This window comes from Hirundo rustica, chromosome 8 (assembly GCF_015227805.2).
Source record: "Hirundo rustica isolate bHirRus1 chromosome 8, bHirRus1.pri.v3, whole genome shotgun sequence".
Taxonomy (NCBI): Eukaryota; Metazoa; Chordata; class Aves; order Passeriformes; family Hirundinidae; genus Hirundo; species Hirundo rustica.
In genome coordinates this window covers 11268543-11295338 of record NC_053457.1, presented here as the reverse complement: position 1 = coordinate 11295338, position 26796 = coordinate 11268543, and the positions used below count along the sequence as shown (strand labels likewise).

Sequence of the window (26796 nt, the reverse complement as noted above, 5' to 3'; positions counted from 1 at the left end):
AGAGAATTTTAATTATATGTTTTATGATGGAGCATCCTGCATCACTTTAAACCTGCCTACACAATGCTGAAACCATCTCACTGTGAGTATTCATTCAAACCTATGTTTCTGCCTCTTTTGTTACTCCCTTCCAGAGGGAAAAAAAATAGTTCACGTACCACAGTAACATGAAACATTAACCCCTTTTTCCATTTCTCCACACCACCATTGCATAAAGCTACCACGGTGTAATGTTCCTTTTGGGTGGTACCGATTTGTTACAGGTGATCTAATCATGACCTAATGCGCAAAGTATCAGTGAAATTATAACCTGCATCACAATTTTAAACGTACTTTCTCTGTAGCACAGCATTAAATCACTTTGTCACGCACGGCTGTGCGTCCGAGGGTGGCTGAACTCCGCCATACCCGGCACGGTTACCGTCACTCTAGTTTTCCTGGAGCTGTACGTGTCTCCAGCAGAACGCAGAGCAGACAGAGGAGCCCATAGCACTGTGCAGACTTACCTGGCTCTCCAGGACCATGTCCTCTCCCAGCTGGGCACCCCGGAGCCTGTCCCTGTTCCGTACTGGCGCAGGAGGCAGGAGCTGCCGTGCTGCTCCTCTGGTCGCGCTCAGGCAAAGTGCGCAGGGCGTGGGGGCAGCCCATTATACCCAGAAAAAACCAAAGCGCTGCGGAAGGTGCTGCACCAGAGGAAATTCTGAGTCTCAGCCCTCCATTACGTTGGAGTCATGTGCTGGGCACTGACTGGGAACTTCCTAGGCAGTCCTAAAGCCACAGTGAAACCAGGGCTGTTCCGCTGTTTCCTCTGCCTTTGGGCTTACAGGAATTGACATGCTAGTCGAGACCTGCGTACAGGTGTTGTGAAGGAGAGGAAGCAGATTTGGGGCATTTCTAACTGGCTGATTTCATTGCAGCTAAAATTACTCCAAAATTCCTGTTTTGGTGGAGTATGACTTAATATGTTGCTTTCCGGGGGTTTCTGTTGGTTCGGGGGTTTTGGCAGTTTTGTTTTTCTTTTTAATATAAAATTCCTACAAAACTACCTAGAAACTGTTTACGGTGTATTTATGGAAAGCTGACAGCTGACAACTAACACTCTGGAGCTAAACTTGTTGACTTTATTTTTTTTAAATCCATTTTTTTCTGACCGTTCTTTGTACTTGATTTTTTGCATAGTAATGCCCAGTACATACCAGAAATTCTTCAGAAGCTCACTTATATCCTACAGGAAGAATTTAAGATGTATTCTGTTTGGAGACCTGAATCAGTAATAATAAGAAATGAGAAATTCTCTCCATTCCACATATGTCTACAGTGTAAAACTTCCAATCAGAGGCAAATCTGTAAATAGTGAAAGGAATACTCTGTGCAGGTAACTTAGTTCGTACTTACTGAAGACTTCATGTTAGTGGTGAGGTGTGGGTTTTGTTTTGTGTAAAGGTATAGAAATTTTAATAGTGATGTAGAAATAAGTAGACTGGGGAAACAGAACAGTTGATAAAGAATGAGGAAGAAAACAGAGGTGATGGTAAAAGACAATGACATAACTTTATGGAAATGGAACTGACATTTCTATACAGGAAATATAAAGGAACAGTTTAGAAGGGGCAGGTAGGAAGATGGGGATGTGATTATATGACAGTAGGGTACTTTTGGAAGAGGTTAGTGGAATGCACTTAATTTAGGCTTGTGGAGGATGAGGTTTCTGCAGTGGACACCAGTGATGGATAGGAATGGTTTGACTTTACCAGGTGTGTGTTTGGGTGGGAGTGGAGAAGTGGATGACTGGGGAGAACAGAATGAGTCCCATAATCAGAGATTTGTCTACAGCGACAGAAGGAAAGGGTGGGGGGACAGGGGAGTGTGTTTTGAAAGCAAATACGAACAATATGGATTTTTACAATGAACAGTTATTGCAGTGTGCTTGCCAGCATTTCTTACTGCACAATTGGCTTCAATCGTTCCAAGAGGCATTCTTCTGCTCTCTAATGCCTGAACTAAATTTTATTCAAGTTTAAGACTGCCCATTGTGATTTCTGAACAATATAAATCTCTAACTATAAATTATCCTACACCAGTGCTTTCAAATTTAAAAAAAAAAAAAAAAAGGCGCCAAAAATTCCCCCTTTTATGTAAGACTGATATAAAATAAAACAATACTTACTTTGCATTTCTTTACAGCAGCTTTGCACAGTGGTTCTGCCATCCAGCCTTTCCCAGTGGGTGGACTTCCAGCTATTTCACTCTATGATTTTTGTCATGTGTCTTGACTCCTTCCCCTTAAAATGAGGGGTGCAATGGATTACTATTAGAACACACTGCTAATTTGCACTGAAAATGCATAGTAGCATCAGAATAAAATTGGACATACATATTTTTAGAGAGGGGAGTATCATGAGAAGGAAATAGGACAAAGTATGGTATATAAAAAAGGGGAAAAGGCATAATTTCCAATACTAGGTGCCAAGAGAAAGCCAACAGGAAGAGTCAGAAGGGTTAAATCCCCCAACTCAAATCCACCAGTGAGAGCAGTTTTTTAATAGTAATTTAGAAGGGTTTTTTAGTAAAACACCAATATTTATATTGCTAAATTAATTAGTCATTAAACTGTTTCACAAAAAACTTGGAATTGAGAATTTTATTCCTTAGTGCAGTTATGATTGTAGAATATTAATTTTTTTTTTTTTTTCCCTTCTTGAAAAGTACTCTCACAGCATAAAGAAAAGTTGACAGCACAATCACATCTCATCAGGATGATGTATACATCCTTAACCATATATGTTTAAATGTGACATAAAAATAAAGAATATGGAGAAAGTGGCAGCTATTCTGTTGACACCTAAAGTAAAATGGATTGAAGAGGATCCAGGTTTGAGGTGTTCAAAGACACACTGTAGTTATTGTAAACACAGAGATTATTCACCACAGAACAACTTGAAAACCATCTTGTAGGGTTTTAGTAGACCTGCTTTTATTTTTTTTTTTCTTTTTCTTTTTATAGGAAATTCACGGTAGTTGCATTTCTAAGGTGAAATTTATGTTGTGATTAATACTGCTGATTCGGGTGCAGTTTGTCATTTCAAGGTGTTGTGGGTTTTTTTGGTTGGTTCCCCTCCCACCCCCCCTTTCTTTCTGGATATGAAATTAATCCAGAGCTATGAGGATCCTGGCTGGCACCAGCCACACGGGGATGTTACAGCTGAAGTTCTTTGACTTCAGCCATGGCACTAACCTGGGTGTTCTCTGAGCAGATATTTCTTTAGCACTGAGACCTCTACTTTTTACAAATTTGAATTACTTGCTGGAATTAAATATAGAGGAAACTTGACAGACAAGCAGAATAAGAACACAAAACTCATTTCCCTTGAAAATCAGACTAAAAAAGTAACATTTATTTGCCCAAAAGCATAGTATGTGGCTGAATGTATAAATACTTAAACCGAGTAGGGTAGGTGTCAGTTATGAGAGTGATAATGACTTTATGGCCATCAGGAATTAAGGACTAACCTTCATATTCTTGTACCCTCGAGTCTGTGTTATCCAGAGTGTTATCAATGTTACCAATGAATTTTGTTTCCGGTTAGTACTTGATCAAACTCTTAGCTTAAACCAACTTTTAAATCACTTTTAAATAACTTTTAGGGTCCCTGTATTCTTAATTAAACTCTGAGTTAATTTTAATTCAAAATAAAAGTTTTCAAAGCAAAATCTTATTTCTTTGATTTCCATCATCAAAACAGAAGGAAAGCTAGGAAGTAAGCAAGAAATATCAAAAATGCATTTTTGAGTTGGGTGTATATTTTCCTGTTACTTTTATGTGATGCAACATTTTTATGTGTTGATAATATAATTGAAGAAATGCTGCTCCACTTCCTACTGAAACTGAAGTGAAAATGTTGGGGTTTTTCTAGTTTTGTGTTTGTTTGTGGTTCTTTTTAAACAATATGTGTGTCCCTGATTCAGGAGAGCTTCCCTAACATTTATGCAGATAAACATGACTTCTCTATAAATATTAAGAAATTTTCTGGCAGGCCTTCCAAGCTCTGCTGCAGATGCCATCAGAACCTAAGGCAGCAAGAGAGGACAACTGTACTTAGTTTTGGCTATTAGTAAACATGGTTACCAGGAGGCCACTACGATTATGTAGCTGCTACGTCAAGACTGTTTTTTTTCCAGTGAAGCAGTGCACGTGCTTTAATCACCAAAAACATTCTAAGGCAACGTTTTTCATGACTTCCAGCCCTAGCAAGATGTGTTTTCAGTTGCTGAGTTGTGTCAGGCAATCAACACTGACTCTTTCCTTGTTCAGCTTCTTGCATATATCACACTTGACTTTGGGGGAGGTGGATGTGCCCGTATAGGGTTAAAGTAGGCTGTGACTGCAGACAGGCAGCTTCCCCTTTTCTGTAAAGACAGCAGCTTCCTGCTAGCACTGGTACTGCACAATGTCTGTAGAGTGGAAACCCCCACCCCTCTCAGTTGTGTAGTGGAACCTACAGCAAGTGTAAAAGCATAATGGTATGTTTATTTTTGGAGAAGTGGGAAACTACTCTGGGAGAATAAAAGTTCTCATGGGGGTTTTTTTCATCATTCACCCAGTTACTTGTATATAATGATGGGAGGAGAAGAGAAAAATGCTAATAAAATCCCATAGAAATCACAGAATTTGAGGATATTTTTGCAGAAGTTGGTATTAGAGGATATAGTGCTTATATCTCTTCTGCATCTTCCTTGTAGAGGTATTCTGATAACACTAATGATGTCCCAAATATATTTTTTCGCTGTATGGGAGCTGTTTCTTGGTGAGCTCAAGTAGTTTTGTTTTTTCCTAATGTAAAACCCCTCCTACGCTGCAAGCTTCGAATTAGAAGCACGATATTTCCCTAGAAACCTGTAAGAGTGCTGTTGAACAAAAGATGGGTCTTATGTGGTTAGATTGTAATTCATACTTCTAATTTTGTGAACACAGACATAGACTGCTTTTGCCATTGGAAGTCACCAACTTTGGAAGGAGTCATTGTAGTGTTTTGCCTCCATTTTTGATATGCAAATGTTAGGTCCAGATGTTTAGCAACAGAGACAATTTCTGAGTGTTACTACTGCAGTTTAGTTTTGCTGTGCATGATCTCTAAGCTCTGGCAAGGCTGCTGCAACATATGAATATGCATTTAGGTGGTGGGTTTTTTTTTTTTTTTTTTTGGTATCTGCATAGTGGCTGTATTTTGACTTGCACTTCATTATAATGCTAAGAGTTATCTCAGTGCCTCCTCTTGCTTGGCATTGGTTTCTTACTATAATTTGTGCCATTGATTCTGACCTAGAACAGGGAACTATTACAGGATTTAAATTATTTTTTTTACCAAAAAGGAGCAGATGCTTGTCATGAGAAAGAAAGTACCAGGTGGCGTGGTCTGATCCAAGATGGGCAGTAATCTGGCCTTGGAAAGGTGGCTCTTAATCCTATTACTCTAGAAGGGGATTTGAAAGGTTGTGGGAACTAAGCATTATTTCAAGCTGAAACTTTTATTTTTTATATACACTTGGAAAATTAAAGCAAAAGTGAAAAAGATTAGTTGTGGGTTTTGAATATGTGGGAATTTTTACTTTTTTACTTAAAATCATTTAGCAAGAAGTGAAAATTTTGAGGAAGTAGCTCTTGGGTGAATAAAACTGTGTTCCCATTCAGCTTTATTTTAAGTAGGAAAGAGGAAACACTCTAGAAAAAGACCCAGATTATAATTTCATGGTGTCTCATTTGTGGGTTTCTAAAGATTGTCTTTGATTGCTCAATACGACTTGTTTAAGAGAGCGTGAAAGAGAAACTGCTTGAAATCATTCTTCCTATTTGAAAGAAAAGGCTTTTTTTTTTTTTTTTTTCCCTGATAATGACAGTAGAATGGAAGCCAGATTTGATTGTTTGTTAGTTAAACTTTGAAAATATGACAAATGTGGAAATGTGTCAAGAAAACCTCTAGATTATGACTGATTTAAAAAAAAAAAATTGTAATTTTTTCCTTTAAAATGGAGATAAATTTGCCTTTGGCTATCCTGGGTACTGTGACCAGAGGTTAATGTCTAGCAGAGGAAGTAATTACTCAAAAATGTGTAAGAGCACACCTTTTCTGTGGTGCAGGTGCCCCTTGCTGTGCTGCTTTGAGTCCTGCCCATGTGTGGTGCAGGTCGATGCTGTCAGAGGCGCTCGTTGAGTTATGGAAGTGGCACAGAGCATCAGCCCAGGGCTTTACACCACAGAGTGGGACCTGGGTTGTGGAGTTAATTGCAGCATTTAGACCCTTTAAAAATGGACAAAACATACTGGGCAAAACTCACTTCCATGGTTAATTTACATGCACGTAAAAGATGTAGTCATCCTGGTTCTTTGGGTGGCGCTTCGAAAAGCAGCCCGGGGATATGTCGTGTTTTAACCTCAGGCTTTTTCTATAGCTTGTTTCATGCAAAAAGCTGCTCTTAGACTTCAACACTTGTTCCTCTCTGTGGCACCTCCACAATTACATATTCAATTTTTAAAAAGAGTGGAGAGACACAGAGAGAAATAAAATGTTTTCTTCCACAGTGGTTTCCCTGTGACCTCTTTTCTTTTTTTGTTAAGCAAGCACTGTGGATTGAGTGATTTCCATTGCTCTTTCTGCAATTTGTTTGAGCTGTTCTTATACTGATCTTGATAGTATTAAATGTCTCTATTACATTATAATTTTTAATGCTTCTCAGAAGTACTACATGTAAAATAAAGATGCAGACCGTAAACCACAACCTGCATGATCCTATCTCTGCCAGGCCTCATCAGGCAAGAGCCATGATTCCATTTTGGAAACCCTTCAGGGTGGCAGTAAATGTTTTGGTCACCTGAGTTTTGCCCATGTTGTCAGTGCTCTAAAGACTACAATCCCCTGTTCTTCAGGTGTAACAGATCACAGCAGAATATTGGTCCTTTACAAAGAAATGCAACGTTTTGCTACCCATAACAATTATGGAGCAGTATGGCATACTTGTGCTCTTGACTGGTTGGTTGTATTACATTGCTGTAAATCTGATTAAAACGATGTGATCTTTGGAGTGTCTGAAGACACAAGCTGGGACCAAGTCCATTTGCTGGTTCTGCTGCAGATTCCTTTAAACTGGAAAAAGGCAACAATTTGGCAGGGCTATCCTATGCCAAACTGTTTCATTATGTAGAACTCTTGATGATGCTGAATAACAAGCTCAAATTAATTGCACTAGTCTGCTCCCTTTTTGGTTGTCTTTTTTGTTTAAAAAATGCTTCAATTTGCAAGTCAGAAGGGGAAGTTCTGGCTGTATAAATGCTGTACACTTTTCAGGAAATAGGCTATTTACTGGGGGTTTCCTTGGTTAAGCAGATTACTTGGCATGGGCTCAACATTTGCTAGTTTTAAGCCAGGTTTTCCTTGGCCTGTCTCCATTCCTGGGCCCTATATCCACTTTTAATCATCTTTTTTTAACACAAACTTGTATGGTCACATCACAAAGGAACATTAATTTCTTCTTTAAAAAAAGGGGTGATTTGGTGAATCGCTTGATATTTGCATTAATGATGAACCATTATTTGTCTCTTACTAAAAACTGAAAAGTTGCATATCCTGGAGAAGAGTCAGTAGTTTTATCATGTTTGGGGGGCTGTGTTTTCCTTTGTTTTTATCCAGGTGGTTCTCTGTAGCTTGGCTGTTCAGTGAAAGCTCAGTGTATGAGTTGGTGCTTTCAGCTGTTCTGTGGCCACAGCCTTATCTTTTCTGGTGTCCCTCAGTGCGTGTCCCAGAATAGAATGAGGATCCTCCAAAGAGCGTGATGCTTCAGGCAGCCACCTCATGTGACCAAAGCAGAAGCTGTGGAAAAAGCAACTGTCCCTAATTCTGAGAGGAAATACCCAGAAACTAAAAAAAAAAAAAAAAAAAATCCAGGTTGGAAAGCCCCAGAAGGTTCCCACATCAATCTTCAGCATTTTTGTTGTTTACAGACAACTCAAAATTCTTTGATCTCAAAATGGTTTATAAGTCATTATATGGAAATTGTTCCAAAAGGTGTTTGAAAGTGATAGTGTGGAAGAATGTGAACAGGTTCGAGAAGCAGGCGTTACTCCAAGAAAAAAGACAATATCAAGGAGGGTGCCAGAATACTTCTGGAAAGAAGAAGGGCTGGTGTTGCAGCCAGGATGTGTTTCATTGGTTTGAAGTGAAAAGGAAGCAAAGAAAAACTTGAATTTTGCACGCAGCATGAAGCCGTAAAAAGCTGGACATACATTAAGAGTTTGAAATTCTCTGCTAGTAAAATATTGGTTTTATGGTAATGTAGGCTACAAAATAAGTGTGGGCACTTCAAGATCTGGGCTGTGGGCCAGCAGAGAGTGAACTCTCCTTCTAGCATGAATCACGATGTTGTTGTCTCGGTGACACGTTGTTTTCCTGGTAGATACAAAGGGCTACTCTATGGAAGATTGACAGGAAAGAATGAATAAAGCTTGCGGTGGCAAATGAAACTGGGGGGGGGGGCGGGGGGAAATCGTGCCATGTACAGCAGAGAGCACAATTCATCAGGGTAAGGTGGCATAAGAAAATGCAAGGTGTGTAGCATCAAAATACTAAAGGGTTGATTTTTTTTTTTTTTGTGATATCCTTCCTTTATTGAGAATTTGTTTGAGCATATGTACGTGTGTATACTTTGGCATTTCTTTGTCACGTAATTCAGGTAGAAGCACTCTCTGCCTCTTAGAGTTTGTTTCTGGATGAAGCGTTCCTTGCTAAGTGCCTCCTTCTTGGGGTTGTTTTAGTCTCCTATACTGCACTGTGGTGCTTTTATCTATTTATTTATTTCAAACAATTAGGCTATGTTAGGCTCTGCTCTATCATTTTGGTAGCAAAGTATCACACAAAGCAAAAAAATTAGAGAGAATTAGAAATTCTGTGTTCCACCATCTTACACCCCAGATCAGGCTGGACAAAAGAGTGGGATAAGTACTGGAAATGAATGCTGTGCTGATCATAGCCTACTCAGGAGAACCATGTCACATGCTGTGGCCTCATTGATAATGTGTCGTTGATTCAAGGTTTTGAAAAGTTTTAATCAACAGCTTGCTTTTAAATTAGTTTCACGAAATTTTTTTTTCCTATTTTGTCCACAAAGTAATGGATACTGTCACAAACTACTATAAACATCTTAGAGATTTTATTGACAAATTGAATTAAATAATTTAGAAAAGTTAATCTAAAGCAAAACCAAAGTCAATAGAGTAAACTTTTCTTTGAGTAACTCTGCATCTCTCTACCCTCCTTTTCTCATAACCAGTGAGACAAAGTAGATTATGATTCAGTGCTGAGATTTCCTCACAACAGAAATGTTTTGTTCCAGTTTACAGTTTAAAAAGCTGCCAGCGTATATTTCTGTATCTTATAAAAACTCATTAGCACTACACCCTTGCTGTGATGAGAAAAACATGACCAAGAAAGACACCTTTGGTAATTACAGATATGAGACAGTCATCATCACAAAGAGACACAGGGAAAAAAAAAAAAAAAAAGAAAATCACTATTGCATGCTGAAAAACCTGTGCTTCCACACTTCTCCTCTATTTCAGCAATTACTTTATGCATCTGTCACCAGCACCTGCTAGTTCTTAGCATTTAGGTTTTCCCACTATGCAGGGTGATATCTTGGGTTTTTTCAGTTGCTTGGTTGAATTATATTTTAGTTTGGCTTTGGGGTGGGTTTTCTGCTCTTTTTTTTTTTTTTTTTTTGGACACTTTTTTCCTGCTGCTGATTACGTGGGAGGTGCAAGTCAAGCATGATGAGCACGTGGGTGCCCAGGAATGATTTTCCCAAGAGCAGCAACACAAGGAAAAGGCTCTCCAGGGCATGGCCGGTTGCTGGTGTGTTCTCTGCAGCCATGTGCAGTGCCTCCACGCAGATATGCCTTTCCATCCTTCTGATTTGTAGCTGATCTCAGGAGAATCAGCCTCAATCTGACAGACATGGTGAAGTTCAGAGGTGACCAGGCACCCTGGTAGGTGTCATTGAGCTTGTTTAGCAGAGCGTAATATCCGCTCTGCCATCTGTGCCTCGAGAGTGCATAAGTGTGACATGTGTAAATACATGCTGAACTGATCAGCAGTAAAGGTGAGAAATACTATTTCTCTCCCATTATGTTATTTTAGGCATTTATTTTCATCAGTCCATGTGTTAGTTTATGACAGAGGTGTGTGTGTGTGTTCTTTACAGTCACAGAATACTCTGAGTTGGAACTGCTCACACTGCTTCAAAAAACCAATTTCAGTCTTTCACTGAAATTAAACCAAATCAACTGATTTTGATGGTTGCAATGACCTGGCCACCAAAAAGGCATCTTCCAACTGATTTATTAATGCATGAGCTGGTGTACCAAGTAGGTAAAAAGTAGTTCTGGCTACTGCTGTAGTTCCTGGAACGTATCAGTCTTAAAGCATATCTAAATGCCAACTTTCTACAATAAACTTCAGAGTCATCATTAGTCATATTTTATTTTAACTTTGAGGTTCAAGATAATGACAATACATGAGATTCTCAGCTGCATTAATTCTTAATTCTGTTAAAACCATCACACAGGCTGAAAATGAGGCTGAGTGCCATAGGAGATGCTATCAGTCCAGTCTGAGAGCACTCAAAGAACTCTGCTGTGCTGTTGAGGCCACGGAGGGACAGATGGTGCAGGCCAAGTGCCACCTCCTCCTAACGCCTCTGCTTTGCACGTTGCAGGTGGCAGCTGCCAACACCCAACTGGCTCAGAGACACTGGCCCTGCTCACACAGATTTAGGCTTCTCTTACCCCAGCCTTCGGTTTATCACCAGGGACTTTACCAATCCTTTCATTTGCAGGCATTCCCTTTTGCTCTTATGTGCGAAAGCAAAGGCTTTGTGTAAATGTTTTGTTTTGAAATCAACATTTACCATTTGTGAGGCATCCTTTGTCTCAGGACTCTAAAGCGTGCCACAAACAGTAATAAATTCATCTTTCCTGGAGGAACTGGACTTTATTCAATTACTTTTGAGCAGCTAAGTTTGTTGGTTAAAATAAGGTACTTAAAACTAGTACTTTTCCTTCATAGATAAGGAAGGATTCAGAAAACATAAGGACTGCCACTAACTTTGCTTTTCAGAGAAAGGAATGGGTACTCTGTTCAGTGATTTTTGTCTGATGCTGTTCTGAGTTAATGGCAAAGCCAGACAAACCACCCAGCCCTCACTGTAGCCAGTGCTGTGACCCAGTCAGCTCATTTATTGGTAAAAAACTTCCCAGAAAACCCCATAGCAATATTGTCTCTGACCTTCCATCCCTCCTTTGTAAGTACATGGGGGAAAACTCCTTTTCATGCAGTTTTACAGTAGAGATAATGTATAATCTCTACAAGCAAAGTCACTTCAAGCATCTCTTAGCTTTTACTGAATTGAAAAAAGATTTAATTTACAATTGTATTGTAAAGCTTATTCGTAATTAATCATAGCACTATGAAAGTGAATTTCAATTTCTTACAGATAGTTAATGTAGGCACATGGTCTCAGGAAAGCCTGATTTAGCTGCTGTTTAACAAACTTAATGCAATTCCTTCTGCTGAGGTCGGTGCCAGAGAGTCAAAATATTTTTAAATGCTCTTTTTCTGGATCTTCTTAAGTCCTTCATTATAATTATTTGATACTATGCATCTTAGTTGATTTAGAAGGTTTGTATTATCATTAATTTTATTTTTTTCTGCAAGTGTAAAAGGAATTTTTCCCCAATTACTGGATGTTAAATCTGAATTAAAAGTAGCATTCCTTCCTCATCTTCTTTAATTTCTCTGATTGCTGTAGCACGTAGAGACACTAGGAGAGTTTGCTTTTTAAAGTTCTTTGATTTGCTGTGCTCCTCTTGAGAAGAATGTTACGAAGTTTAATTTTAGATTAGCTATAGATTAAGTAGTATTTTTCTTTTTTACTTTTGAATTACAGAGATTATATAATTTGGTTGTTATTTTTTGCAATAAGCTTTTCTTCTTTTACATCTACTTTATACAATGAAAGCAATGCTGGAGTTTGGTTTAGCGTGTTGGAAATATTTTAGAGAAAGCATCATAGAAATGGGGTCTAGAAGTGTGACCTGAGGTATCACTTGAAATCCACCCGAGATAAGGTACAGAGTATTCAAGAAACATGGATTTGAAGTGGCCCTTGAAACGTTTCAGTAAAAGATTTGTTTGTATGTGTTGCAAACCTATAGAGTCTCTTTGTGGGATATTTTCCGGTATTTTTCATCTCTCTTGCTTTTCTCTGGATGCTACATGGATTTTTACAGTTTGAAGTTCAAGTTTGGGTACTGTATTCCAGCTGAGAGACACTAGCATTAAAAAGAGTGGATTAGTTACCACTGCTGCTTGCATACAGAACTCCTTTCATCTCTTAAAATCTTGTTTTAACCATCACACTGAGTTACGTTATTGGCTCGTACTGTGATCTGCTGCACCTCCTGCTTACTGAGCTCCTCTCTTTGTGTGAGCAGATTTGTTAGCAGTTCTCTGGGCTCACCTTGCATGTGTCTAACTTGGACTTTGTCCTGTTGTTTTTTTAAATTCTAGTTTGCCAGGAATTGCCAGGTTGAATTTAAATGCTGTCTTCCCAAGTACATCTCCTCCCGCTTTAGTAATATTCTTAAAATCCTCGCATGTAATTCATACAATTTTTGATGCTGTTAAATAACTGGATAGACTGGGCAGAGTGCAGTGTAGACACCACATAGCCCCACTGGAGCCAGCTGGCTGACACAGGAGCAGGTCACTGATAACTGTGGCTCCGTTATGATTGTTCAGCTGATTGCGGTTCTGCTTTCTGTTTCCCTGCGGGGGCAGCTGTCCTAGAGCCTGTTTGAGAATGCCCTCTGTGACAAGCCAAATGGCTTGAGGATACTTTAGATGTGTCACTCCTGCTCTAGCCTCATTGCTAGGCCAGTTATCTTGTCTAAGGAGGGAGCTGGACTGTTTTGACATGAGCTGTCCTCAGCAAGCTTGTATTGGCTCTTTCTCATTGCTTTATTGTGCTCCTAGAGTTTATAAATAAATAATTTTCCTTCCTTTCTCCTCCCGAGCTTTTGTAGTTGGCATCCCTGAATGTAATACAGTGAATCCCTCCTGCTCCTACCAAGGAAAATGCTCTGCTCATCTTTTTCCAGTCATCTAGGATCTCCCCTTCTATGCTTTTTGCTGTTTGCAAAACAGTCTTATGGAATTGGCACAAAAGGAATATTGGAAAACTAATTACATATCTGTTCTCATGAGCTTCTCATCTGAATACTGCAGCTATTAGAGGTTTAATTAGCTGAACAAACATCAAATGTTTACAGCTAACTGAATTTCAGATTGACATCATGGACAACGCTATTATGCTAAATTTGCTGTGACTTTGGCACACAAACTTCAACAAAACCAAATCCTGGATATAAAACCGTTGGTTTCCAGGACAGATTCTGCTGGTTTTGCCCCCACATGCTGAGCTGCCCTGTTCCAAATACACCCTTCAGCCTGTTCACCAGCTCCTGGAAGAAGCATGTCTGCAATTGCTCACCTGAACAGTCATTGCCTAACTAAGTCCAAGTGTCTTTGGCAAAAATGGCTAACAACAAAAACTGATGATAATCTATTTGTGTTTCTGAGGCCTAAATATCCACAAAAGGTAGCATGAAATAGAGTTGTAACTCAAAATGTCATAATACAGGGGTTTAGTCCTTTTCCATATTTGCATCATCTGTGCAAAGCCCACATTTCTGTGTTCTGTCTCCTCTCTCCTGTCATTATTTATAAAGAATTCATATAGCCACTTAACATTTGTTGCTGTTTCATTCACATCGAAGAGATTATTCCCAAGCTTAGCAATAAACACACAAGGGGTTGCAGGAATGTCCTTCCAGGAAATCTGCTACATCTCCTGTGACTGGTATCACAAATTCAAGTGACAGCACTTAAAAGAGTAAAATCCTATGAGCCTTTTTACACCCATCCACGATATCCTGTTTCATGAACTGTAGATCTTTGGTCTCGTAATGCTCACCTGCCCTTTTTAACCCTTGAAAATGCCAATGTTCATTTATTTTAGGACTGCAGGTTAGGATAACTGACCCTCTGACTGCATTAGTTCTACTAAAAACATCAAGATATTCTCTAGAAGCAAACAGTTTGGGTTACATTTCTAGAAAGAATTAACATCAACTCTGTTTTAGAATTGACTTTTTTAGACAGTCGCTATCAGCTTTCTTCCTAGCACCTCACAAGCCTGCTATGAAAGACCTCGTCCTAGATCAAGACAAGAAAAATTTATAATATAGAACTTGTATCTTTAGGGATTCTCTGTCAGCCAAGGAGACAAGGTCTCTTGTTTCCAGAGCTGCATACAACAAAGCATAAAAGTGAAACATAAAATCCAGAAATATTAGGGAGTTATTCTGAGCTTTTGTCTCTTGGGTTTGGATTTGGCTTTCCCAGGTTTGATCTCCTTTTAAAGTTGGAAGAGGGATTTCTGTTGATGTCAGGGGAAAATTGGTCAGATCTTTTGTGAGATGTCATGGGCTAAAGATCATCAAAGTGCTCTCAGCCTAGAATAAATGGGGCTGCTCCTGTGCTTTAATCATAGACAGCCTCTGTTCTGTTGATCAGCATTTACCTATGCAAGGCTAATGAACAGAACCAGTAATAACGTGTGAGGAGTTGTGAGCAGAGATTTTATAACATTACACTGATTTCTGGAGAGTAGAGAATCACTATGAGGAAAGCTTACTAGGCTATGAATTTATTTTGCAATGTTAAGAGAAAAATGTATATAATTAATTATTCTGCTCTGGAAATAATAATACTAAAAATACCACTGCATGTTATTCCCAGTTCTGGGAACGTCCTTTGCGAAATGTTCAAGATAAGGCAGGCTGCAGAAATTTGCTGAACTTGCAGAGCTACTACTTAAAATATTGTGTGTAAAGAGAGGAATTCTCTGCTTGCTATTAAAAACAAGCTTTGACTTTTAGAGTGCAAATTCATATCCTGTGACCTTTTGGAGCATTGCTTTAACTCACACCTAATCAATTCTGAACATACCTTTCCATATCTTCAGTCCTAGGTGTATTTCATTGTTTCATTGTGTGATAAAGTTTTTTTGAACTACATAGTTAAATGTCTCTTCCTTTTTTTTTTCTTTTTTTTTTTTTCTTTTGTGTGTGTAATTTTTAAATCTTATAAAAGATCTTATAAAAGAAGCATTCTTCATTTGGACAGCCTTGCCTCATTTGGACAGCCTTGCCATCTCTTTTGCCTCCATTCATTTAAATGTTATTCTTGTTGGAAATTGCTTTTATATTCTGCTTCAGGAAAGTTTATTGGACGATTATGAGTTTTCAGCTGTAAATCAGCTGTAAACCTTTCTCAGTGCTGTAGTAATGATGATCTTTAAAGGTAAAATCAATTAGCTCATCAGGATGGGTTTGAGTTCCCTGGGCAGGGTTTGGATTTTGTGTCCATTTGGTTTTTAGTGTGTTTGTTTGGTTTTTTGTTTATTTTGATTTTAACATGTGAAGAGTAGTATTTTCTTTGGTCACTCAGCAGTTTTGCTTTTTCATTGTTCATAACCCATGGAAGAAAACAAAAGGAATGTCTTGGTCCCAGCTTTACTATTTATCCTGAGGCTGACCAGGCCATTGAATGGAGTCAGTGCATTTGTGTGCAATGGGCTGATGCTGAAGTTTAACTGCTTTGATAAGACTCTAGGGATATTGTTTGTTTGTTTGTTTGTGTCTATATATACAGACACACATAATTGCATAATTTTAAAAGCTGCGCAGTGATATCTATAATCCTACTTGGATTAATTAGTTGTACATGAGTGGGTTTTACATGTGAAATCCTGATGATGATCACAACAATAAGGCAAAGAAAACTGAGAAGCAGTAGCTTCCAAAAAGAAGATCTTATTTCCATAGTTACTCAGTAATATAACTTGAGACATAGTCACTCAGAAATATGACTTGATAATAACAGTTGTAGAAATATTTAGCAATAAGCTAATCTTATATACTTATGAGCACTGAAATAAACACCACTTTTTGTGGGCTTGCTTTTCCCCCTTTAGTGTCAGGGAGGACAGGCTGCAGCCCTATCATTTGGTCACAGATGGTCTGTGGGAAGAAGCGCAGCCTTGTTGCAGGCCAGGGAGTACAGAAAGTAACTGAGCTAGGAAAGAGAAGTGCCTTTGAAGATGATCTTCTTTGCCTTTTGAGTACTGCCATACTGTGGTGCTGTTAGCAGTGTCTGTAAGATTTCTGCCTCAGAGATATGAAACTGAATATATGAAATCTTCTCTGCTACAAATAGAAACACAAAGAATCATTGAATTCTTCAAATGGTACAGGGAAAAGAAAATCTGTGTCCACAGTCAAGAACAGGGCTAATCATATTTGCATTCAAAAAAATTCCCCTTTTTTTTTTTTTTTTTTTTTTTTTTTTTTTTTTTTTTTTTTTTTTTTTTTTAAAAAAAAAAAAAAACAAACTGTTCCTGGCTGATTTGGTAAACTCTTCTTCCAAAAATACGGGCTTTGTTTCTGGAATGGTGGTTGTCCTTGAGTGTTCTTTCCCTGTTTTCCAAAGCAAAACTGATACTCCTTGCATTAAGCATATAGAGAAGAAAGTCAGTCAGTTTGCACTGCTATTCCCTATATTTCTGTAGTAAAGCTAAGAAACACATACTTTTTTTCTTGTTACATATAAAGAAAAAGTTCTTTCCAGTGTGAGAGTACCTTGGTTCTTTCAAATATATTACTACAGTGTGTGTTTTGGTATTTTGTGGCAAATAGCAAACGGTAGATGTTGCTAAATGTGCATTGACTTGCTCTTGATTGCTGATTCAGGAGATAAAATTGCTAAAAAACAGATGGGCTTGTTCTTACAGTTCATAGTCTGGACGATGCCAAAGGACAAACCTTCACTCTTAACTTGCCTTCACACCTAAGAAGCCTCCAGTTAGATATGCTCCCAACAGTAAACACAATTCCTGCTTCTTTCCTCTGGTTGCTGTGGGGTGGGAAGGGGCAGGGAAACCACCCGAGCAATTTCAGGCATTATTGCCATCTATTCAGTATTTGTTGCCACCTCAGAATGTTGTGAGAAAACTGTTTGCATTTGGTAGTTTGATGAGCTTCCCACTGGCTTTGCATGCTGAAATAGTTTTGTAAATAATGTGATCAGTGGTGAGAATCAATGTGAAAGGAAGCTTGAAATACATGGCCAGGAGTGAGTGGGTGCCGAAGCTGGTCTGGAGGGGATGGCAATCAGACAGGGTTGGTCTGCTGTGAAACTGCAGCCCCAGCAACTGCCCCAGGTATTCATTTCTGAGATTTGGTTCCCAAAATGGAAAATCACCTTTTGTTCTTGTTACTGGAATTCAGAGACCTCTGCTTGGGTTTGGCTCAGGTTGCTCCATTAAGTTGTCCTGGAAATCTGTACAGTGATTGTGAGCAGAAGCTCATCTGCAGGCTGCAAGAGAGTTGCTGGTTTTATTGCTAGTTTTGATCCTTTTTATGAATTTCCAGGAGTCTAGAAATGATCTCTTTCAACTTTCTTTTGTTTCTAGATTAGATTTTTTTTGTCTTCAGCTAGCAGAAAGTATTCTACAAGTTTTATTAATGAACATGCTAGCAACAGAGCCTCTCGCATAAAAATGCTTTTTGACAAAGTTAATACTGTAAGGCTTGCCAAAAGGTTTGGTATTCCATAAAATTTGTCAGTTTGATATGTGTCTGATAACCAAACATTTTGGAGGGTCTTTCTCAGGTTTTCTTTTTTTGGTCATCATCTGTCACTGCCTGTAATTAAAATAGTGTTGGGTTTTAATGATGCATCCTAATCTCTAACTTGCCTTCAGTACCACCCCTGTACATTTTCATCTAGATGTAACTTTTGGTGCAGTGAGACTGTAGTATGGAAAGGTGGTTAATGAATATTGGTAGTTCTAATTCTTTCCTAATGTTCCATTTAGTAGCTAGTTTTTCTGGCTGCTCCCAGTCACACTCATACAATTCAGAGATGTGCTTTTTCATCCTGTGTTGAGTAGACTGTTTGTCATCTGACATGTTTGTATCCACCTTTTTTATCTGAGCAGCTTGGGTTAAAGAGTACTGGATTCAGTCATCTGCAGGTGGAGAGGTATCCTCATTACAGTAGAAGATGACTTCTGCTCACAGTCTTAGCAGAGTGGTGAAGTAGTAATTCTATACGGAGGAGGATACCCTTTCCAATGTTCAGATCAGCAGGAGGGCAGTGTGTGTTGGGGGAAACTTGTCCTCAGGATGACTGTGACATGTCTATCATTTAGATAAACAGATGGCTTTTTTCACAGTCGCCATCACTCTCTTGCTCCTCATACATATTAAAATTCACCTTGAAATACAAATAAGGAGTTGTTCTTTTCAGCTCTGGAAAATGCCATAGGAGAAAAAGAAAAATTAATATCTTATACATCACAGTACCCTTCTGATAATTTAATGCATTGCATTTACTAGAAATTTCTAGCTAATGAAGAGTAAACTCTGCCAAAAATCTTATTATAATTTTTGGCATTCATTGCTCCACAAAGACATTCCACAAGGTCATAAAAAAGGATTCCATACACAGCTGATAAGAACCTATTCTGTAAACAGTCTCTTGCTGAAAACAACATTAGACTTAGCTTTTATTCATTATGAATTTCCCATAAACAACAGTATCAAGGGTTTTAATATTAAGCTCTGTGAAGGGAGCCATAAAACTAATTGCCCAATGACAGTGTGTGGAAAGTTTAACCCTTCTCTCTTCCAGAACTTCTAGTTCTAGTGAGCACAATTGGAAGATAGTGCCAATTATTATAAATCATGTTTGCAATTTGAAGGAGCTGTGTTTTGCCAAGTTGTGTGAGTATGTACTGAAAACATAATGTGCTGGTTCAACCAAGCACTGCTCAGTGTATAATTTTAGCCTGGTGAATCATTATGTTGTGCTAAAAGCTTGCTACAAGCTTACTGCTGTAAAGCATTAACGCAGTGTCTGTCGGCCTCCATCTCCATTAAGTCAAATCCCATTATAAATGCCCCTCTAATGACACGAATTTGCCGTGGACTAGTAAATGCTTTTTCCCCACAGAGCATTTCACATCTACATGCAGGGCACTCTGTGGTAAATAAAGGTTATGTGAATTAGCTCGATGTGGGAGGTTCTTAAAAATCTATAACTGAATCTTCCCTATTATTCCCAACACCAGTGCTTTGAATGGAAACCTTATAGATTAATTCATTGAACTTGGAACCATATGGCAGTGGAAAAGCATAGCAAGGACCAAGCAAGTTGCACACACAGCTGTAATTGGAAATCAGAGATGGTGTGGAAATTAAAAGTCTCAAAAGCATAAACAGCAGCTAAACAGCTACATTAAAAAACCCTATGTCTATATTCCAGGCTTCTCTTCCTGTCTCTCATGTAGTTTGTTCTTTTCAAAAGAAAACCAAAATGGAATAGTGTAAGATGTGTTAAATATAATGCTCTTTGTCCAAGTAACTATATTAAAGCTTGAAATCGTGCTCACAGAAACTTTCTGCTGTGATCTGTTTAAAAATAGCTGCTACAGAGTAAAATATGTACAATATCACACAGTGCTTGAAACTTCATGTTCTAAAAGATATGGTGGGAGAACTGACAGTGGTACATGCAGTTGTTATAACTTTTAGTGTCAGAGTGTGTTAGAAAACTATTTCAAACACCCACAGAAGAACACTGAGCAACTCATAAATGATGAGTTGTTCAAAGTTGTGCAAGACTGCACATAATAAGTACTCCCAGGTAAAACAAACAGTGGCATTATTCCTGGCATACTTATTCCTCTCAGAGCTTCATCATTGCAACAGTGTTTTTTCAGCAAAATAAATAAATAAATAAATAAAAGGGATGCCATCCACTCATTCATCAGAATGATAAAGACCCACCTCGGGAATATATGAGAGACAGTGAGAGCTAATTCACCACCTGGGTTCTTGCCCAGGAAATGAAGGGATGCACCACATCCTGATTAACACTGTTGAGACGTTTTGAAGTAGCAGAGGTGTAGCAGTTCATTTAGAAAGTGAAACAAGCAACATGCGTTAGTAGCCACAAGCAAGTGCTCTGCTTCTCCAGTTGTCCAAGCTCCTGAAGATGTTAGACAGGAAGCCATCAAGGACCACTGAAATACTGTCCAGCACTTTGGAGAGGTGACAAGGTCATGGCTTACAGGCAATGCACTACTGTAATAATTATAATGGGATTTGATTGCGGTGGCTCTGAAATGCTGCACAGCATAAGGCAGTCCTTAGGAAACACACCTGCTGGAAAACAACTTAATTGACATTGACATCTCTTTGACATCTTTCAGTATTTCTGTGCTAAGAAATTATTGGGAATTAACAAGCACCCTAAATTTTCCTTCAAGCCCAGACTAAGCTAATAAATTTGCTCCCTTTTGGTTTAAAATCTTTAGCTGGTCATTTTTGTTCAAGGTAAGGAATAAAATTTAAGTCATGTGAAAAGGCACATATGTTGACTTTAGTTGCTGCTTTAATGTCTTATTACTGAAATACATTTAAATTATGTTTCAGAAGAAAATAAACCAACCTAAAACTCCATTAAGGGGTCTATTTTACAGAAAGTTTCGTTAGAAATTGAGCTTCATTACTCTCTTCCTAATAATCTCAGTTACAGCTGTGCTGTAATTTACTCTCAAAAATTATTTTTCTCACTGGATCTAATTATAGAATAATAGGAAGGAAATAATTATTATTATTATTATTAGTCTAATAATAGAATAATAGGAAGGTTCTTTCTTCTCAACATATTAATTAGTTTAGTACCCTACACTGAGTAAGATCAAATTTGCTTGCAGTGTTTGGTGGTGCCTTTTTTTCTCTCTTTTTTTTAAACAAATAACAAGAAATAACTATTCTAAGAAAGTTGTTTACCATTGTCACGTAACTAGGGTGTTTTCTGTAAGGAGCCTCTTCCCCTTCCGTATCCCTTTTCTGCTTTTTAACATCCACTGGTGGGTTCCCCTCTGTATTCTGCAAAGTTTGGACTGTTTTGTCAGACCAAGACTACATAAGTCCCTTCCCTGTTCAAGAATAGGTCAACATTTTCACAATATATAATATTAATTCTTCTTGCCTCAGAAAGATATTTTCTTTGCAGCCTCCTTCCCTTCCTAACCCTCAACGTACATGTGGCCATTCAGAACAACTCATGTTGTCCTTTTTATAGAAATATTTTCCTTATTGGAAAATAAAATTTGGTGCTCTTCAAATGAAGTAATCTATGTGCATTCCCCCAAAAAAAGGATTTTAATTTCTGCTTCTCTTTCCTGGGCACTGTGTGCGGTCTGTGTCATTTCTGCTGTGAAGAACTACAGATTGAGCCCAGTATCCCCTTTGAATGCATTGACAGGAAAGGGTTGATTACCTCTCCAATCTTGCATGTAGTATTCCTGTCATTACCCACCAGGATCACTTTTATTTTTTCTGCAGTGTTACATAATTGACTCAACTATGATTCATATCAGCACTCTGGTAGTTTTCAGCAGTGCTGCAGTGTAGGCTGACAAGTTTTCCTCCTCCACAATTAAAAAAAAAAATGTATCCTCTCCTTTAATCCAGTGGCTTAACTTTTGCAATTCTCTCCACATCCCAATTGCCCTTTGGAAAATTCAGACGTTGAAGATGCATCTAGTGGTACGTGCTACTCTTCCACGAGAAACTGCTTGTGAGAACTAATGCTGAAGTGGTTAATTTTAAGCTGGGTGGTAAAACAAACGCAACTCTCTCTGTCGGTGTTCAAGGCAGAGATATAAGTGACTATGAGGTCAGCCAAGTTGCTGTGAAGGGCCAGTTATGGCTGAGGAATGACATTTTTTCATGTGCACAGTGCTTGGTTGTAGGCCCAGTATAGAAACCACAACGTCGTAGTGTTGTAAAGTATGTTCATGGTTGCTTCAACTCCATTTGAAAGGCCAGGAGTTCCACAGGTTGTCAAAGCCATCATCCTTATCATAGGATTAGGCAGAGGAGGCAAGGATTATATTGACCTTGAAACTGAGTTCTGTCATCGTTTACAAAGCTGATCCGTTTAAGCTCAGCCACATTTGTTTAACAAACTACCACGTATGTATCTCAGTTGCTGCTCAAGCATGGCTGACCTTTTGCTTTCTTTAGGAAATTGTGTTAGTAGCAAAAGTACAAGCAGATGTCCTTTTTATTTTTCTCTTTCATTTCTTAATTGCTAATGCACACAAATTCTGCTTCATTGTAATTGCAGGGAAAAAAGGGCTAATAGGTTTTCAAAATTTTTGGAGGTTTATAAGCTATTGTTAAGGTAAGTGTATTCCATTAGCAACCAACCAACCACTTGATTAAATTTGCTGCTTAAATCACTGCCAAAACTGGTCCTAAAGCGGATATAATCTTGTTGCTTTCTTTTCCTTGAAATACCACATTGCCCAAAAGTTACATGGCCTAGTATATCAAGCTCAGTGACGTTTGTGTTGTACTCTTTTGATTTGTCCTCTTTAGTGTCTGCCTCCATTAGTAAACCATAATTTGTCTCAGATTAGAGTAACAGCATTTCCTGCCTAATAGGGATAAAATCTCTTGGAACATTTTACACCAGAGAAATCTCCATCCTTTCACAACTTCAGCTATGTAAACACATCTTCTCTTAGCTTCCAATGTCTAAATGTTTTTAAAGAAGTTCTGTGATTGTAACAAGGACAGATTTAAAATGTGCTGCCTTCAAGACCAATAGGAAGCATTGTTGGCCTGGACTGAGACCTCCAAAGAATTGTTTCAGTCTGAGGACTCAGACTCTGAGTTTGTGTATTAACAGCTTATTTTAAATGCTTGTTTTTCCCCCTCACATTACAGACATTTCTGCTGTGCTAGCTGGTATGGTTTTATTCTCTTTATAGTCAGTGCAAGCCAGAGAAATATGCCTCTTTATGTGTCAAATCATCCCTAAGAGAGAAGTCTACATTTGCAGGGATTCCTCCAGGATCTGAGCAAACCTGGTTTAGGAAAACAGCCTGCTGATGTTGTCCTGGGTTCAAGACATATATATCAAAATTAAACTGCTATAATGTGTACTAAACAAAGGGAAGCCAGTGCTACTTCTTTTGAGTAGCCGTGTCAGCTTAATGGCCTGGTTACAATCTGGTACTAAAACATATTTATTTGAACTAGTCACCTGGTTACAGATGTGGCAGCCCTACCTCATTATTAAAAAAGAATCAGACTAAGTTTCTGGAAGAGTCCTGCCCAAATATTTTCTCACAGAGAAATGCAGAATTGGATAGCAACCTGTTTAAAATTATTTTTTTACTATTCACTTGAAAAGATGACCCTTTTTTCCTTTAAAAATACATTAATACATGAATACGTAGGCAAGTTATTTTTTGCAGTTCTTTCAATCTCTTAGAAAAGTTAAGGTGCATTTTTGTTGTCATTGAAAAGCAAGGCTAGATGTCGAGGGAAGGGAGTTTTGTGTTTCTTGAGGATGTTACCTTTCTCCTGTTTATAAAGATTTTTCTTGTCCTTTTTCTTTTTATAAAAATCATTCAACAGTTTGTGTAACAAAACACTGAAAAAAAAAAGTGCTGAGTAAGGATCCCTGTATGTCCCCTGTGGCTGACCCTAACTTCTGAGTGAGCTGTTGCATTATTCTTAATCTCTCAGCAGTATTTTGAATATTTGGGGCCACACAGCTTAATTTTGTAAAGAGGCTGGAATATTCATTTTCAAAGAAGTCTTGTGCAGTTCAAATTCAGTTTCTTAATCTAGGGATGCTTGTAAATTTCTTTCCCCTTTGGTCACAGGGAAAAGTTATTTCTCTTTTTAAGAAAACAAGTCAAACCCATTTGATTGAAATATTTTGTAAAAGAAGGAATTTAAAATAGTGCCTTCAGAAGCTTATAGAATGGGTCAATGTCTTCTTTTTTCCCTTGATTCTCACAGAATTAAAAACAGTGTGGAAAATACATGAGTATCACCAAAACTTACAGAATAGGAGAGAATAAAAGGTGGTTAAAAGCTATGGGGAAATTAAGAAAAATCTTTTGACTCCAGCCCAGTAAGAGAAAGACTAGCTTTGAAGAAAATGACTGAGACGGGAGGATTTTGAGGGAATCAGAGGCTTTTTTGTGTCATGCAAGTTCAGATTTATTTCAATGTCTCTGATTCTCTGAAGGCTCTGTAAAAAGTTGGGGATGAAGGCACTCGGCTTTAGAACAGGACAGCTTCAACTAGAAACAAGCTTTTTGTTTGGAAGGTGTTTTAGACGATTGCTACTGGTTTAATGGAAATTGGCTTGAGAGATTTTCTACACTGGATCTCGAAGCTGCAATCCAAAGTTCAATGCTGAGTCAGAAACTAAGAGCTTCGAAGAGGAGAGAGTATTTCCTCCTCCGTAAGAGGTGTAGTAAAGACTCTTGGTGAAGCACTTGGCATTGAGGGAAAGTTTTGGCAGACAGACCTGTGCTAAAGCAGTTTTTAGTTAGTATGTCATTTGTCATTATGTCTTTGTGTCTATTTGTCATGGCCAGCCCATGGTAGTTTACCCTGAACAGAGAGACTAAACCAATTTTTTGTTGTTGTTGTCTGGTTCACTGAGCACTGCTGGTTGTGAACACAGAGCGAGCACAGCGTGATTTATGTCAATTTAAGGATGGATCAAAACACTATAGAGGCTGAAGTCAAGATTATATAGATCCCTCTAACCATGACCTTCCCTAGCTTTGGACTGTTTTACTTGTATGTGCAATTATTGCCAATCATTTTGGAGCCTTGATAACCTTCTCTTTAGCATAGTCATTTAATTATGATTTTGTAGTTCATCCCCTCTTCATGCAGGAAGATATGGATTTTTGCTCAGTGGCAGTTTGTTCAGATTCTTCAGTCTAATTAAATGAGAAAAAGAATAAGCAATCTGAGAATCATGACCCACAGTACACGAATAGATGACTCAAACTATTTGTATATATTTTGTTTTTTCTTTGAGTCGTGTATGTGTTTGCATGCATTAGTTATAAAAGAAATTATCTCTTTAATATTTATTATTTGAGTTTTTATATTTAGCTATTTGTCTTTTCCTTTCTCTCTTCTTCCCCACCACCCAAGAATTTTTGATCACTATGGAATGAAAAATATCACTGAACCATATGTAAACTCTTGGAGCTATCAATGCAAATTCCTCATGTTTTTCAGGGGAGGAGAGTTTTTGGCATGCGCCATCAGTCTGTGTGATGTCTTTATCTTCCCCAATGCTGCAGTTTGTTTAATGGTTTATTTTGTTGGATACTGCCCATAAAAAAATATAAATGCATTATAGCTGTCCTTACTGATGCAGTGTTCCTCTTCCAGCAATTTAACATAGGGACTTTTAATACTAAGCCAAACGCTGCACAAAATCTGCTATGGAAACAGCTCTCTGAACAGCTTGAAGACTAGGTTGCTGTTATGCTAAAGCATTGTAATTTGTAAGTAAGATTGTGATCTTAGCCTTTCCATTTCCTTTAGTTTCTGATATCTGGATTGGGGCTTTTTTATTGACCAATAACAGGAAATTATTTCAGATGCAGTTGTGTAGGAGTAAGGGGATTCATTTGCCTGTGTGATGTTCTGAAAAGTCAGTTTTTTGGTGGAGAAGTAATAGATGGGTCTTTCTCTGGAGCTGCAATGTGCTGCAATGAATTTACATTTCTCCTCTTAGCTCTGCGTACTGTGAGGAGCCAAGCGAACATATGAGAGGAGATAAATGCAAAAGCGTTTGGAACCTTTCTTCACTGGCTCCTGCTGTTGGGCTGTTGAGAAACACCACTGCAAAGAAGCTTCTTTTAAGAAAGGACAGGGAAATAGGAAATAGTGTGTTACGCTCTTTAAAAATCCAGAGCAAAGAAAGGGATAAGAAAATTTCTAGTTCTTACTACGTGGTGTCGCAGTCAGAGTATTTTCCAGATCAAAAGACTGAAGATCTATGAATATATTAAAAGCTACTGTTGCCACTGATGCGGCAGCAGCATGAGATATTTGATGTATAGACATGTATTTATGCAAGGAAGTTGAGAAATCTCTCCACTGGTGCTGATCAGTATGTGCAGAATGGTATTGCTGCATGAAGTGGTTATTGCTGCCTAATTTAGACTGAGTCTGTATCCCCTCCTCCCCTTCCTCACTCCCTGAACAGTTACCGTTTTCTCGGCAAGGCTTCACTTAGAGCCATGACTCTTCCTGAATGCCGTTGCAAAGCTTGAAATGACGATTCATCAGCAGCAAGGCCAAGCCACGTTTCAGTGTGGTACCATTTAGAACGACCCCAACAAGCGATGTTCTTGCATTAGGCAGCACGGTCATTTCAACATCAGGTCAATATTTAATGCAGTACTGCAATGACAGATCATTGAATTTCCTTTTGGACCAGATGTTTCTTTTGTAGGAGATGTTATTTAGAGTGAATTGGAATTTTAGTTTTACTTTATGCAATTTAAATTCTAGTCTTGTTGATGCCAACCCTTTCTTGAGGCACTATCCATTAGCTACTCATTTTTCATGGAATAATATAATGCCTTTCCAGATTATTATTACAAAAGCAGTCTTTTTCTCAGATTTAATTGTTGCTTGCACATAAGCAATCATCCAGCCTTCTTCCTACTAAAGAAATGGTATTGTTATTAAATGAGTAGCAGGACTGA

The 26796-nt window shown here is 38.3% G+C and overlaps 1 protein-coding gene across 3 annotated transcripts in view; it reads right to left on the bottom strand.

The window, feature by feature from the left end:
* RASGEF1A (RasGEF domain family member 1A) overlaps positions 1-26796 on the bottom strand; it is a 155703-nt gene that overhangs the window by 49957 nt on the left and 78950 nt on the right. For 2 of the 3 annotated variants that reach the window (XM_040071127.1, XM_040071128.2), the window contains exon 2: positions 2168-2282. The exons of the other annotated variant lie outside the window; for it this stretch is intronic. In XM_040071127.1, the coding sequence (XP_039927061.1) occupies positions 2168-2209 (42 nt within the window). In that variant the 5' untranslated portion in view covers positions 2210-2282. The remainder of the gene's footprint in view (positions 1-2167; positions 2283-26796) is intronic. 3 annotated transcript variants of the gene reach the window in all.